At 36.1% G+C, this 16,025-nt stretch overlaps 2 protein-coding genes and 1 non-coding gene across 3 annotated transcripts; all 3 read left to right on the top strand.

The window, feature by feature from the left end:
* Positions 1-2,582: 2,582 nt before the first annotated feature.
* LOC133871116 (bZIP transcription factor 27-like) lies at positions 2,583-4,355 on the top strand. Its single transcript, XM_062308483.1, has 3 exons — positions 2,583-3,326; positions 3,510-3,586; positions 3,757-4,355. Exons 1-3 carry the CDS (start codon positions 2,687-2,689, stop codon positions 3,826-3,828), a joined length of 789 nt encoding a protein of 262 aa, XP_062164467.1. The 5' UTR covers positions 2,583-2,686; the 3' UTR covers positions 3,829-4,355.
* Positions 4,356-7,711: 3,356 nt separating this feature from the next.
* Positions 7,712-7,783, top strand: TRNAE-UUC (transfer RNA glutamic acid (anticodon UUC)). Its single transcript has one exon. It is a non-coding gene; the product is annotated as a tRNA-Glu (tRNA).
* Positions 7,784-11,118: 3,335 nt separating this feature from the next.
* On the top strand, positions 11,119-15,996 carry LOC133870350 (CO(2)-response secreted protease-like). The gene is made up of 9 exons (XM_062307447.1): positions 11,119-11,839; positions 11,944-12,203; positions 12,545-12,656; positions 12,805-13,321; positions 13,694-13,794; positions 14,169-14,414; positions 14,532-14,646; positions 15,027-15,237; positions 15,332-15,996. Exons 1-9 carry the CDS (start codon positions 11,652-11,654, stop codon positions 15,907-15,909), a joined length of 2,328 nt encoding a protein of 775 aa, XP_062163431.1. The 5' UTR covers positions 11,119-11,651; the 3' UTR covers positions 15,910-15,996.
* Positions 15,997-16,025: the final 29 nt, after the last annotated feature.

Genomic DNA, 16,025 nt, shown 5'->3' with positions numbered 1-16,025 from the left:
TTGAACACAGTGCCTTCTTCTTCTATTTCATTCTTGAGAAATGCTCCCCAAAGGGGTACATAACCAGAGAATAAAACAAACGATACAAGCACATGAGCACGAGATACAATCACATCGCCCAAATGCGAGAAAACAGAGCCCAAAGGCCATCAAAGTGAACAGAGATAAATAATCTCTACTCACAAAACCAGGAAAACCTAATTTGAAGCAGCTACCAAACGGTAGACTGTGAATACAAGTAGGAATATACAACAAAAAACACAAACACAAACAAAAACCCAGAATACAGACACCGGCAAGAAACGACTACCAGAGACGGTGCGTGTAAAACACGCACCTTCCTCGGGAACCTCCCTAACGACAGACGACCTTCACAAGCTGAGATCGGCACCTTCCGAGACCGAAGAAAACAGTTGTAACCCACACACGCATAAAGCAGAAGAATTGAAACGCCGGCGTGTGCGGGTCACACACCGACCAAAGACGAACTGCACGGCCTCAAAAAATAACCATCCTGACCAAAAAAGGCCGGCCACCGCACTTGGAAAGTTCTTGTTGGAGAAAAACCAGTCGAGGCTAACAGATCTGACATTGAACATAACTCCACCGGAAATCCTCCAACACCTACCGTTCTTCACGGGCCAGTACCTGAAAATCACTGCTTGCAACAAGAAAACTACAGAAAAAAAAAAAAAAAGAAAAAACCCAACAACCTCCACCGGTTCAAGCACCGGGAGGAACAAAACTCCAACAGCCAAAAGGCTTGGAGACAAAAACACCCTTGCCCTAACGGCCAGAGGGAAACACCAGTACTAGGAGGGGGAGACGTGGAGCCTCCCCCCCCCCCCCGGCGAACGGAGCTCACAGTTCTCTCTCTCTCTAGAAATTTCAGACCTTCTCTCTCTAGAAAGAAGAGATTGAAGCCGCTAAAAAAAAAGGTTTTTTCATATACATTATTAGTTACTGTAAAATTTAATCTGAACCATAAAATTGAAAGGATCATGTTCCCCTTTATATATTCTAACACCATAATAAAAAAAGTAATGTTATACACTATACATTTATCTCACTTTTATCTTATTATGCTAACGTAACAATAATTGATCTAAAGACTACTAAATTCTATGACGTTAGCATAATTATTAGCCATTCAAACAACAAAATAATATTTACAAAAAGAAAAAAAGGAAAAAAAAAAAAGAGTCATTAATTGCTGCTAAAACTCAGAAAACAAGGATGAAATGGAGAGGATTCTTTCCATTTAGTTAAATAGGAAGGGTAATAGTTGTCTTTTCACATTTTTAAAGAAGGTGAAAAGACAACTATACTCTCATTTTTACATTAAATAAAGAGAATTAGTTCAATTTCAAATGGAAAGGATTCAAATTCAAAAATCAAAAGGCTTTGGTTGAGGCGGATGGAAGTAGATCGAGGATTGGGACCGATGCCGAAAGCCTCTTTCCCTTTGTTTCTTGCCTCAATCTACTACCTAATGATTTTAGCTTCATCAGTCTCTTTCATATTTCCCGGTCTTTTATTCTTCACTCCATCTCTGTGCATGTTAGGTAAGAGAATCAAACAATAGCTTTCAGTCTTGTTCTACGTACCCAAAACAGATAATACACAATTTCATAGATTTTGGTTTGCATGCTAAAATTGGCTGGAGAATGTGTAAGATATTCTTTCATAAATTAAAGTATGCCACGTCTGATTTACTTTGTTTTAATTAAACACAAATTAAAGGTATTTAGTTATTTATTTTTATCATAAAATTTTATTATTTGATGGAACGAATAATTAAAGTGAAACATCAGTTGAAAGTCTCCGACCTAACTTATAAATAGAAAGCATCTATATTTCACCAATGTAGTTAAAAATAATTTAGCATAGGCTAGAAGAATGGTAATTTTTAGTGCAAAGTCAGGAAGTGAGAGTGTTGACAATAGATTTGAGGATTTTTTTAATATATTTGAGTAAATCTTTTGATTTTTTTTTTAATAAAAATACGTTTTTTATTTTTAATTTGAAAAGGTATTATAATGTCATGTAAAAATAAAAATAGCTTTAAGTGTTTTGTGTTGTTTGTTAATATTTTTATTTTGGTAAAAAAAATAAAAAGTCCAAAGAAAAAAAGCTTTAATAGACAATCTTTTATTAATGTTATTAGGACATTCGTTAATAATATGTTCTATTTAAATTAAACATAATATATACTTAATCTTATTTCATTAAGATATATTCACATATTCTCTTCGTTAAATTTAAATATTCTACTACTTCTTAGAATATGTATTAAAATAAAATGTTTACTTCGAAAACTAAAAAAAAAAAAAAAAATTCGTTATTTTTTTAAATTAAATATTCTCATCATATTAAAAATTTAACTAATATTTTTATAAAAAATTTACCATCTGTAATATAAAAAAAAAAATTATATATATATATATATTCGTATTATCTAGAACCAATAAATGTTTTGGGATTACCTACAAAAAAAAAAAAAAGTTTTAGGTAGGGAACATAATTACGCATCAGAACATTTATGCACATAATAGACCACTTTTTTTAAAAAAAGCATTTATGCAGACTGCAGAGAGACCAGCCAGGACTCAAACACACGTACGTTTCTTTATCATCCAAGGTTCCCATCTCTCTCACTCAATCTGTCTCTCTCTCTCAACCAACCATGCGGACACCGCCCGAGGCAATCAACAATAATGGCGGCAGCGGAAACTCCTGCTCACCTTCCAAATCCTCCTCCAGAAGCTCGTCTCTTTCTTCTTTTTCCCCTTCTTCACCGGTCATCCCAACCCCGTCGGCCAGAAAATTCATGGAAGAAGTGTGGAAAGACATCAGCCTAGCCTCTCTTCGTGACCACTCCAACAACACCCTCTCCTCCGCCACCACCAACTACCACCCTGCTGATTTTTGTGGTACGATCCTCCAAGACTTCTTGCCTCGATCCTCCAACAAAGTCTTACCAACCGTTGAGACGGCCACTTTCTTGGCTTCTCTGGCGCCGCCTCCTGCCACTAAGCTGAGCATGAATTCTATTTCTGGGTTTGATTTTGCATACCTTGAAAGCCGTTCTCCCATTAGGCCAAACCTACAACTGCCATGTCATGCCAGTGTCACTGCACCTCCTAATTCTTTTGTTTCTTCCTTGAACTACTCTCCCGTTGGTGTTTTGGGTTCTTCTTCAGTACTATTCCCTTCTTATTGCAAGAAAAGGGTTCAAGAATATGGTGATGAACCCAGTGATCAGAGATATAAGCGGATGATCAAGAACAGAGAGTCAGCCGCTCGTTCTAGAGCAAAGAAACAGGAATCTTTCTCTCTTTTTTTTTTTTTTTTTTTTTCCCTCGTCCTATATATATATATATATATATAATGAAATGGTGTTATTCACTTTACTATTTTATTTCTTATCAATATGTTGACTTTAGTTGCTGTGATGTGTTGCTAGGAGCCTAGGATGTTGTTTCATGCCGTTTTGAATCTTTTGCAGGCTTACAGGGATGATTTGGAACTTGAACTTGCTCATTTACAGGAAGAGAATGCTAGGCTCAGAAGGCAGCAAGAGGAGGTCAAATAAAGCCTTGAATTAGTCCCTTTACTTATTTGTGATTGCGTGTTTCTTATAAGAGAAATACTGATATACAATGAAATAATGTAACAATAAAAATCAAATATTAATTTTTCTTTTTAATTACAACACTCTTGGTTAAGATGTCTTTGGTGTATTTGTGCTTGCAGTTCTGCCTGGTGGCCGCTGCTCATCTCCCAAGAAAACGTCGTATCCATAGAACCTTGACTGCTCCATTTTGAGAAGAGAAATGCTAAAAATACTTGTGTGCACTAGTATTAGATGAATCATTCCCCTTTTGAGAAGTAATACAGTGGCAAACTCCCTATATTTTATGCCTTCTTTCTTCCATAACCAAAAAGCTTGCCAAATTTCTCTTGAAAAGGAGGAGAGAGAATATATTGTTGTTGGAATAGGCGTCAACTGGGTTTGGTTTTAATGTTCTGAGAACCTTTCCATCAAGTGGGTGGAAAAAGTAGAGGGAAGAGATCGAAGGAAAATGCATTCGGATTCCCAAGCTACAGGACCGACCGGTGGTGGCATTTCGTTACTTTTAATATCCCGTTCCTTGAATCCATGTTTTTTTTTTTTTTTTAATGAATAAAATCCTTGTCTTTTGTCCATATGTATCTTTTTCTTGCCCAATGAGAATAAGGTGGGGTTCCGGGGGAAGATGATTACTAATTTTGCTTGCCTATAAAAAGTCGTGCAGTATTACGATGGGACATGTTTGGCTAAAAAAATATAGACAATCCTTTTTTCGACCTTATCCCTCATAGTTCTTTGTCACCCTGCAATTGTCGTATCCGAACGCTCTACAAAGCGGGAGGGCCTGCGGGGCCTAGTTCCTCCGGACAATTTGGGAAGTGAATCCTAGTTGTTCCGGACAATGTAGGACGTCAGATTCATCTGGTTAGGGCAAGTGGACTCCACACAGTCTCTTCTTTGTGGAGTGAATTTGCAGGGCATCATTATTCTTATATTTTCAATAATTTTCTTGTCTTCTAAAATTTAGATTTTTTCATATTTATTATTCAGATCGCTAATAATTCCAAACAACAGAGTACGAGACATTTGAACATGTTCTATTGTCTTTTGTAGCAATTCGTAGGTTTTTTTTTTTTTTTTTTTTTTGTCAATCGAAACTGTCAAGTGAAAAAAGAGTTTTTCTATCCAATATACAAAATACGGACCCGCTTTCATATTCGGGTTCGGGTTATTCGATTCGACTACGTGGGCCCTCGACATTGAATGGAAGAATGGGCCCCAGAATGTTCGAGTAGTTTTTGGGCTGGGGTCCACGCACGTGAAGCGGCAGCCCCATTCAAAGCGCAAACCAATCCCAGGGGATCTCCAATTTCCGATGTTCCAACCTTGGGTGTTGTTTATCTTTTTTCGCTCAAAAAAAGGCAATTCCATTTATCGGAAAAGTCAAAGTGGAAAAAAGTAAATAGAAGGCAATCGCTTGTCGTGAGCTTATCAGGACCTAACTTGAATAGAATTCCTCTCTATTATTTAAATGATGTGTCATCATTATATACATAATCTCTATTAGGCAAAGCAAATCTTCTTCCTTAATATAACATTTTTGGATATTTCTATTGCATTTTGTCCATACAAAGGTTGACGTAGAATAAATCCAAAAAATGTGGCTAATGATCTTTACAGCCGACCCACAAATGGGACAAAAGGATCATGCACTATCATTATTTTAAGAAGAATTTTCTTAGTAGGTAATAAGTTATTACTGACTTCTCTGTAAAAACATTTACATCTTGTATATTTCAAATTCTCTTTCACACTTCGCTATAAATTGAAATTTTTAAAAAGTCTCGTCTTTCTTGCCTATTTATATCATTTTCAAGATGATATACACTTTTTCACGAAAAAATTTCCACATGGAAATAAATATAAAATAGAAAATAATATTATATGAGAGATAAAGAAAAAGAGAGCGGAAACGGAGTGATATGCATGAGTTACATCTTATCTATTCACTATATTAAACATTATTAGACAATTCTCTATTTATTAGCTAGAGAGATAATGAGTAGTGATGACTAATAAACCCTAGACTTAAATAAGATAAATATTAATAAACCTAATTTAGAGAATATAAATATTATAATATAACGGGAATAAAGCCTACAAAGAAATTAAACCTAAATGAGAAATATTATTATAAGAAAATATACCAACGTAATATGAAATATATATTCTAACATCCCCTCAGCTTGAGTTTGAAAAAGAGAAGATCATAATAAATTAAAAGCAATCGAAAATCGATGATTGGACCAAGGCGGTACTTATGAGAAAGGCTGAAAGTGAAGGCTGAAGAATGGAAACTATCCGTTAAAAGAATCCAGTGAGGGACCAAGATGCAATTGACAATGAGATTGAAAAACGGAAACTAGCCGTTAAAAATCTAGTGAAGGGCCAAGCCACATTGTGCCAAGATTCACTCACACTAATGAACAACGAGAAAGGCTGAAAAGTAATGATCTGATAACAAATATTATCCGTTAAAAGACTATCATGAGAGACCAAGCCAAAATTGATTCCTACCAAAATTAGGCTTTGACTTTCATTTATATTTTGACCTCAGATGAAAAATTATGATGTTGTCCTTCAAACATTGTTGTAAGAATTCATGCGCAATAAAATATTTATTTGTTTTAGGTCTAATATATGGTTGACCTGAAGATAAAGTGTAACGACTCACTTCTAATGACACAATAGTGTTTACTTTTAACTCTTTCGAACCAGACTTTTCAGGAAGTCACCTATTCTGGTATTACTCTCGCAGAAGCACGCTTAACTGTGGAGCTCTGATAAATTTATGGTCATCACGACTTTAAAACGTGTTGTGTTAAGAAATGCGTGTTTATATATATAAATACGTCCTCATTTTTAAGCGATGTGGGATGCTCACGTCACATAAAGTGCGCCGATAGATAACATCAAATCCTTTGATTAAAAGATACAGCATTAAGCTGGTAATCTTTGATTAAAAATAGTGGCAGTGTAATCGATCGTAATATTTCATCTAAAAAAGAAGAAGACATGAATTGATTAACTTTGGTGGTTACGCGAGAACTCCGTCGTTTCGTGGCTGCGCGCTGCTACAAGAAACAAAAGATTATCATTAGTCATAGATATTCTTAACAATTGTGGGGGAACGTTAAAATAATAATAATGCGACTTGACATTTCTTTGTCGCTCATTACTAATATTTTTAAATATCTCTGTTAGTGGCTCTCAACGCGAAACCCAACTCTTCCTCTCTGCCCCCTTTTGTTTTGCCTTATCTAAACATTCTGTCTGTGGAAGAGAAGGACATGGTATGTTCTCGAGTGTTCCACAAACCACCTATGTGTTTGGTCTACCCATTTTGTAGGTTGAATTATGTGTTCTAGCTTAAACAAAATTACGAGGAGATTGTTCTGTTTTAAAATTTGAAAAAAAAAAAAAAATCCATGTCTTTGCGCACCAGGCAGAGGGGATTTTTATTTAAAAAAATGCACAATTCACAAAATAACAACGATTTTTAGATTTTACCGAATGCATAATTAAAAATCATTTTTTTATTAATTGAATTTTGAAATTGTTAATTACTATTTTTTCAACTGCACATTTTAAAAACGTTAAACCGAATGAATACTAAGCAAATAGCCGCCCTAAAATCGTCCTAAGCAGGGGTATAGTCCGTATTTGAGATTTGGGAGACAAAAAATAAAAAATTTAAGAATAAAATTTTATTTATTTTTAGGGAAAACGTTGGCTCTCCCAAACCCTAATGTAGTTAAATGTATGCGTAAAATTTACAACGCTATAGTAATTGGTAAGGGATACTGCGGGTCAACAAATTGACGTGCCTTGTGAAATAAAGTGATATAGAGAAAAAAAAAATAAAAAAAAATCACACGAGTTCAATGTTAAGCTAGCTACGAAACGTAGGACATTCAAAACCAGCATGTAAATTCATTAATTTATCAGTATTTACCTAAATTACTTTTACAGTAACTTTAGGAATCTCACAGAAGAGTTGCAATGCCAGCATCAGCATGTCAAAAGGATTTGAAGCTGCTATGATCATGTTATTTGTATTTTTCCCAACTCCAACAATCCGTTGTCGTCCAGCGGTTAGGATATCTGGCTTTCACCCAGGAGACCCGGGTTCGATTCCCGGCAACGGAAACGAATGGCGTTTTAAGAATAAAATATGCAAATTTTGAAAGTTGCTGTCGTGTGAATGACGTTTGTTTCGCCCAGTACTCTAGCACACTGCACACGCATTAAAGCCTTCACATTTGCACAATAAATTTACTCTTTTAGCTTAAAAAAATACATTTTTATACTTTATCGTTACCAATTTTTTAAAGCATTTTTGCATTTTAGATAAATTACCATTAAATTTTAGATTTAATATTAATTTTTACTGTCACATTAAAATGTACATTAATGAGTATATGTAGCATTTTTTTTTTAAAAAAAAAAAATTATACTCATACCTCTACGTGCGAACATAAATTGCAACTCCCACCTGTAATTTTTTTTTTTTTTATCTTAAAGCAAATACAAAAGAAAGGTGAAACATAACAAGTACTCCCATTAAAAAAAATAAAATAAAGAAGAAGAAGAGTACAATAAAGTAAAATAAAAAATAAAAAAGGGAGCGGAGGTACCCAACAAAAACTGCTATACAACCAATACAATGCAATAAAAGCAGATCTGATTGAACATTAGAAAAACTTTTTTCCAGTCACTGTGGCATATATGCTCACTGTACTTAACAGTAGCAAAATTGAATAGGAGGGGATATCATATTTGACTCAGTTTCCATGTAAGTCCAAACAACAATTCTTTGGAGCATCTCCAAGAGCTTTTGGTTAGGAGCATATGCTAACTGTGCTTAGTGAAACTAGTTCTTTATAATAATACATTGTTAAATCACTATCAAGGTCTTAAAAATCAATACCATCATCTGTTTGTTATTTAGTTAATGGACTCTTGCTTCCTCGGATTCGGATATCTAATTGAATGGCCACATAATATGGCACACATATCACTGTCTTTCGATTTGTAGTTTGATAGATAAAAGTTAGATTTGACTAATATTGATACACACCTTGTAGCCTGTCGGCCGCTTTTCATATTGTGTTTGAAAGTATTTTTACGTCCAGACTTAGGTGTGGCAAGATCTTTTATAATTGGGTGTTTGAATTTTACTAAATTTGAGTAGCTCATAGAGAAGAGAATTTGTAAAGCCAAACCTGTACTACACGTGAATGATATAGATGGAGCCCCCAATTTCCCCTATGTTGGGTATTAGAATTTCAATGAAATTCGGGCACTCCAATTGAAGGGAATTCTCATTTCTTTGGTTCATTGATTTTCTTTTTAAACAATAATTCAGACAGTAAATATGAGAGAGCCTTTATGGAACCCACCTACTTCAACAAGTGGATTGACCACTCGGACAGGTGAGTCTCATAAAAACTCACAAAATTGCTTGAGATTTCTATCAACTCTATTTATAAAATTGTCATGTGTCTCTTATATATATGTGAAAAACACATACTTCTTTTTATAGTTCTACTAAAAGAAATTATGTTTCTCCCTTTTCTTTTTTTCTTTCTTTTTTTTTTTTAAAAAAAAAAAAAAAAAAAATCTTTCACGGATGAAACAATGACTTCACGTGATTTGGTGAAGGATTCTCGATCAAGCCTAGCTGGTCCCGAACCTATCCATTGGGTTCAGGCCTTGTAAAAAAATCTAACTTTGGTTTCAGACTGGGCCTATTTTGTGCCTGTTCTCGTGAACTGAAGCTAGGGTTGTGCGCTGGTGGTAGGTTGGACCTAGTTTACAGATGGGCCTACCCATAATATCAGGATTTGTGCATTTTTATCATTTTTTTTTTTTTTTTTTTGTTATGAAATCTCAATTTTATTTTTTGGCACAAGGCTTAATGGGTTATTAAGTTCAGAGAAATTTATTAAAGCACATTTTTTTTTTCTCTCAAAATAATTACAAGAATCAAAATTTGATGATTTCAAAATTATGGGAATGGATAAATTTTTTAAATTTAAGTTTGAAGATCGTTTAATAAAATGTGATGATTTTGCTCTAATTATAATTTAAGGTCATGGGGAAAATATATATATTTTTTTTGGTATCTAGGGTTTACTGTTATACCAAACCAGTCCTTGGAGTATCAAAAGTATTTTAAATATTTTAAAGATTCTTGGATTAAACTATCTGTCCAAAATAATTTTTACTGTCAACCATTTGATAAAAAATATTAAATATTCATATGGATCTACATAACAACCAATCATTGATTTGACACACGACATAGCGGATTACTTATTGTATTGTAAAGTCATAATTTTACCCTCAAATTAAAACAAAATTTTAAAAAAGAGGGACAACTCTCACCAGATGGGAGTGGTCAGCCTCTTAGGGGGGGCAACCAATGAGGGGCGTTCAACCACTCCTCGTGTGGTGAGGGGAGGCTGCCCCTTACCAACACTTTCGGGTGTCCACGAGCCACTCCAAAGGTGGCTGTACGACCATCCCAAAAAAACCTAGGGTGGTTGCGTTACCCCCCAAGTTGCGGGGTGGCCGTGAGCCACTCCAGAGGTGGCTGGAACCCCCTCTGGTGGTGGCTCCCAGGCCACCCCCTCCACCTAAGGGGGTGGCAGTCGGCATCCACCCCCCCCCCCCCCCCTTTTTTTTTTTTTTTTTAAGTTGAAGGCATCTATGTCATTTTTTAAATTGAGTTAGGGTATTTAAGTCTTTTCACGAGTTAGGCTGATAGAAATGGGCAAAACATGTAACTGTGATAGTTGAATGCTTTTTTTTGGTCGAGTTAGTAGTTTATAAGAATATCGCATATTTTTTTGGTAGTTGATGGAAAAAAAAAGTAATTACCCCTTTTGTTTTTCATGGTTAATTGGTATCATGCAAAAAATGATAAAAAAAAAAAAAAAAAAAACACAAAACACAAAACACAAAACAAAAGGGTGTCTACGGATCGATCTAGTGGCGCACTATGATAGTTTTGATAAGTCATTATTTGGAGTCCCCTTTTCCCCTCTCCCACTTTGAATATTTTTTTTTTTATTTAAAAGAAGAAATAAAAATCCATGATTTGGAGAATTTGCCTGTCACGTGGGATTCCTTCAACAAGTCTAGCTTCCACTACCACTTCTAAAATGTACTAACGTTCTTGCCTTATTTGATCCCCCTTATCATCAAATCACCAATAATGAAAGTTGATCGGCGTGCCTTCCAGGATATGTTTTGCAATGCAACTGGTGTCATAAGACTCATAACCCACTATCCTATCTCTTTCTCATTGGAATTCACTGCAATTCCTTACCTAGATGGAGGGCTTCAGCCCTACCTACCTTGCCCTCTCACATCTTTTTTTGCCCAATTACAGCAGAAGAATTTCCCGAGATCTCCAATTGTAGAGGATTCCGATCCGTCTTTCTTGTTCGGAAGGGGGGGGGGGTGGGGGTCCCAATATTGATGATTGATCCAATTCACCACATGACAACACTCATTTCAGTTCCAAATTCCACCAGCAGAAACTCTAAGCTTCTAAAATGGACCCCCCAAATTACACCTCCACAAATCATTGTAAACTGTAAAGTGTTTATCAGAACGTTACTTCACTAATAGATATAAATGGGAAAAGCGCACTGAAATATTCCTCCTAGGTTGGGAAAGTACTGTTCACATTTGAATGGCATAAGAGATTAGATTAAGTTACAAATTTGTTACCCAGATGAAATATCTTCATCCATCTGCGCCAATTTCATCATCCTCACCACCACCGGCATTCACATTTCTGAAATGGCGCACTTTGAATGGACGCAATAAGATCCTGACATGTTTGCAGTGCATGCGCATATTCACAAACCCACCATCAGAACCACACATCTCACCTTCTTCTTCTTGCTACTATGCTATATATATATAAATATAAAGCTCCAGGTTTCTGGAAATGAGCTCCCACATTCAACAACACTAGAGTACACGGAAAGCCACATGCGACATGAAAGGCAATACAGTTTTCCTCTTTTTCTGCGCTGTCTTCCTTGTCTGGTTACTGGAAGAAAGCAGGGCAGCTCAAGCGGGGAATGACTATGGTGTTTATATTGTTTACATGGGAGCAGCGGCTTCAAGAAATGGTTCCTTGAGGGATGACCATGTTCAGCTCATGAACTCTGTGCTAAAAAAACGGTAAAATCTATACAAATTCTGAAGCTGTCATTATTGCTTCATTGCTTAGCTCGATCGTGAATTTTCTGTATTAACATGTTGTTAGTTGTTATGATAATTGCCAGGAAAGAAAATGCATTGGTACACACCTACAGGCATGGTTTCTCAGGGTTTGCAGCAAGGATGTCAGAGGAGGATGCCCGTTCAATTGCTCAGAAACCAGGAGTTGTATCTGTTTTTCCAGATCCTCTGTTGGAGCTCCACACCACCCGTTCTTGGGATTTCTTGAAGTATCAAACTGCTTTAGAGATTGATTCCCAGCCTAATCCTGACTCCGGGTCCTCATCTCTTGATTCAGACACAATAATTGGCATCTTGGATACGGGTACGTAAATCAGTTTTGCTTTGTGTACTGGAATACGGACAGAGATTTTCAGTAATTTTGTTGTTATGAATGTTAGCAATTTGGACATTAAATGTGAAAGAGTCTTTATAGAACTCACATGTCCGAACATGTCTTAGCAGCCCGCCCCTTTGCTCGAGCGAGTGCGTCCCACAGAGTTCTTTCACAATTACTAACAATTTATGCAACAAATATATTGCCGGGGATCCGGATCGTTTTAATACAACTATATTGCAGAATTGTATATCATTTACTATTTATGTTGTCCATGTCCATCAAATAGTACTCTAATTTAGTTGTAGTTTAACGTGAATGCAATATAGGAATTTGGCCGGAGTCAGAGAGTTTTAGCGACAAGGATATGGGTCCAATTCCGTCACGGTGGAAGGGAACCTGCATGGAAGCCGATGATTTCAGCTCCTCTAATTGTAATAGGTAACGCTCCGGCAGTCCATCTACTCTTGGTATATATATTACACAAAGTCACATGATCAATCCCAAAAAGAAAGAAGGAAAAAAAAAAATCTCTAATGAAAAAAATGCTTAACAGTGTTTTTAAAAATTTCAAATTTTTGTTACGTAGGAAGCTGATTGGAGCTAGATTTTACAATCAATCCGATATTGCCATCTCAAAGTTGCATACTCCCCGTGATACGATTGGCCATGGCACACATGTGGCATCAACCGCAGCAGGGGGCACAGTAGCCAGTGCATCCTACTACGGACTAGCAGCTGGGACTGCCAAGGGTGGGTCCACAGGTTCACGGATCGCCGTCTACAGGGTATGCTCATGGAGCGGTTGTCGTGGGTCCTCTATTTTATCAGCGTTCGATGATGCGATCGCGGACGGTGTCGATGTTTTATCGTTATCACTTGGTGCACCTTCAGTACTGGAGATCGGACTGGAAAGCGATCCGATTGCGATTGGATCGTTTCACGCGGTGGACCATGGGATCGTCGTGGTTTGCTCTGCAGGAAATGATGGCCCATCCTCGAGTTCTGTTGTGAATGTTGCACCTTGGATTTTGACAGTTGCTGCGTCAACCATTGACAGGGATTTTCAATCTAATGTGGTATTGGGCGGAAACAAAGTGATTAAGGTATAATATTAATAATAATAATTTTGCATTAATATTTTTTGATTGACAATATTATAGGAATAAAGTTTTATTTAAAAAAAAAAAAAGGGGAGGTTGTAGAAAATTCTTACAAGAGAATATATTAAATCGATAAATGTCTTTAGCGCACGTGATTTTCACGTGTATTTTTAATAGAATAAACAGAACATGTGATTCTCACATGCATTCATAAAAAAATATGTGAAAATTACATGTTTTAAGGACATATAAACTTTCTCCATATTTTAGATAAGAATTCTATAATTTTTTTTTTTTGTTTAAAAAAAAGACTATAAGACGAAATTATTTTATCAGAAAACAATTAAGCTTTTTTTTTCCTTTCATGGAGTGCAGGGTGAAGGCATAAATTTCTCCCCACTCGAAAAGTCTCCTGTATATCCGTTGATATACGCAAAGTATGCCAAGAAAAGTGGTGCCAACGAAGTTGAAGCAAGGTACAGGGAAATTTAACATGATGTGTGTGCAAATCTTCCAAATATCCATCACAATATATGGACTATATTAATTAAAATAACAAATAAATTATAGAGTTAAGATTAGAACCTAAAGCTCATTTCTAATATCATGTTAAATAACTATTTATGTCATTTAATTATTTAATTAATATTTTAAAAGGAGATGGAACAGAAAAATAGATAAAAAGAACCCAGGGTCAACAAATAAGGACAAAGCTAAATATCTTTTTGTAATAATATTCAGATTAAAATATGTGAATTAAACACTTTTTTTTTCTTTCTTTTTCCTTTTTTTTTTTTTTTTAGCTTATACAATTTGCCATTACATTTAAAACGCTTGAGATCATGTTCAGAAATTGCGACCCAGATTCAATGGATGGGGACCTGATCAAGGGAAAAATTGTACTCTGTAATAATGATGATGATTCTGGATACTCTGTGAAAGACAAGATAGATGTAGTAAAGGCTGTTGGAGGAGTTGGTATGGCTGTGATTGATGACAAATTAAACGCAGTAGCAACTACTTATGGTGCATTTCCAGCAACTGTGATCAGTTCAAAGGATGCTGCTGAAATCTTCTCCTATATGAACTCAACCGGGTAATGAAACCATTTTGCTATAGTAAAACTATTTCCCCAAAACTAGTTTTTTTCAATTTTTAATTTCGTGATTGTTTAAAGCAAAAAAGTTGCTGATAAGTATGGAAATTTATGAAGAAACCCAGTTGCAACAATTTTACCGACGGTATCGGTGACAAAATATACGCCAGCGCCTGTTGTTGCATATTTCTCGTCTAGAGGGCCTTCATATTACACAAGGAACCTTCTCAAGGCAAGGGTCTTTACTCTTCACTATAACGCTATTTACAACAACCAATACAAGCTTAATATGAGATATAGATCTCCAGCAATTTTGTTGTCCAAATTGCTAACAATTTTACTGAATTTGGATCCTCTCCATTTCATTTGAAATAGATGGAATTCATTTAGTTATAAAGTAGGGGTATAGTTATCTTTTCACATTTTATAAAAATGTAAAAAGACAACTATACCCCTGTTTTATAACTAAATGGAGAAAAATCCTCTCCATTTGATCCTGTCCCATATTTACTAGGATGACTATTTTGTCTAGTATCATTGTTTTGCTAGAGATTGGAATCAAGACAGCAAATTACTAGAGATTGAAATCCGCCTAACATTATCGTTTTGCAGCCTGATATTTCGGCACCAGGAGTAGACATACTTGCAGCATGGATTGCAAATGACACATCAGAAGCCCCACAAGGAAAAGAACCCCCATTGTTCAACGTGCTCTCAGGAACTTCCATGGCATGCCCACATGTTTCTGGGATTGCCGCCATTGTCAAATCTCGGAACCCCACATGGAGTGCCTCAGCTATAAGATCAGCCATCATGACGACAGGTCAGAATCCAACAGCACAATACAATATAATATATGAATTCTTGGTATGTGATATGTATATGTCTGCTAATCAACGACTACCATCAATTTCCAGCAACTCAAACAAACAATTTGAAAGCTCCGATAACAACGGATTCAGGTTCGATAGCCACACCTTATGATTACGGTGCAGGGGAAGTGACAACATCTGGGCCATTACAACCAGGACTGGTGTACGAAACCAGCACCATTGATTACTTGAACTACCTATGCTACTCTGGGCGTAGCATATCTGCAATAAAAGGCATCGTTAAAATTGTTCCTGAAGGCTTTGCCTGCCCCAAAGACTCCAACTCTGATTATATCTCCAATATCAACTACCCATCAATTGCAATATCCAAATTCAATGGAAATGAGAGCAAGAACGTAAGCAGAACAGTAACTAACGTTGCTGGAGATGGTGACGGGGCCTACACTGTCGGCGTGGATGCACCCAGTGCAGTAAATGTCAAAGTGATTCCGGATAAGCTGCAGTTTACGAAGAACAATGAGAAGCTGAGCTACCAAGTGATCTTTTCTTCTTCCAGCGAAACCCAATTGAAGGAAGATGTATTTGGGTCAATCACTTGGACTAATGGAAAATATAAGGTCCGGAGTCCTTTTGTATTAAGCAGCAAAGGCAGCGATGAATAAGTACAATAGAATAAGTTAAGCACCTACAAACTTTCTCTATATGTAGCTGATTATATAAGAGCTATTATAAGCAACCCAATGAAGAAATCTCTATATTCATAACATAATGGGACAAC

The sequence above is a fragment of the Alnus glutinosa genome, chromosome 6, assembly GCF_958979055.1.
Source record: "Alnus glutinosa chromosome 6, dhAlnGlut1.1, whole genome shotgun sequence".
NCBI lineage: Eukaryota > Viridiplantae > Streptophyta > Magnoliopsida > Fagales > Betulaceae > Alnus > Alnus glutinosa.
The sequence above is the reverse complement of the archived record's forward strand: the minus strand, read 5'-3'. Positions and strand labels throughout refer to the sequence as shown.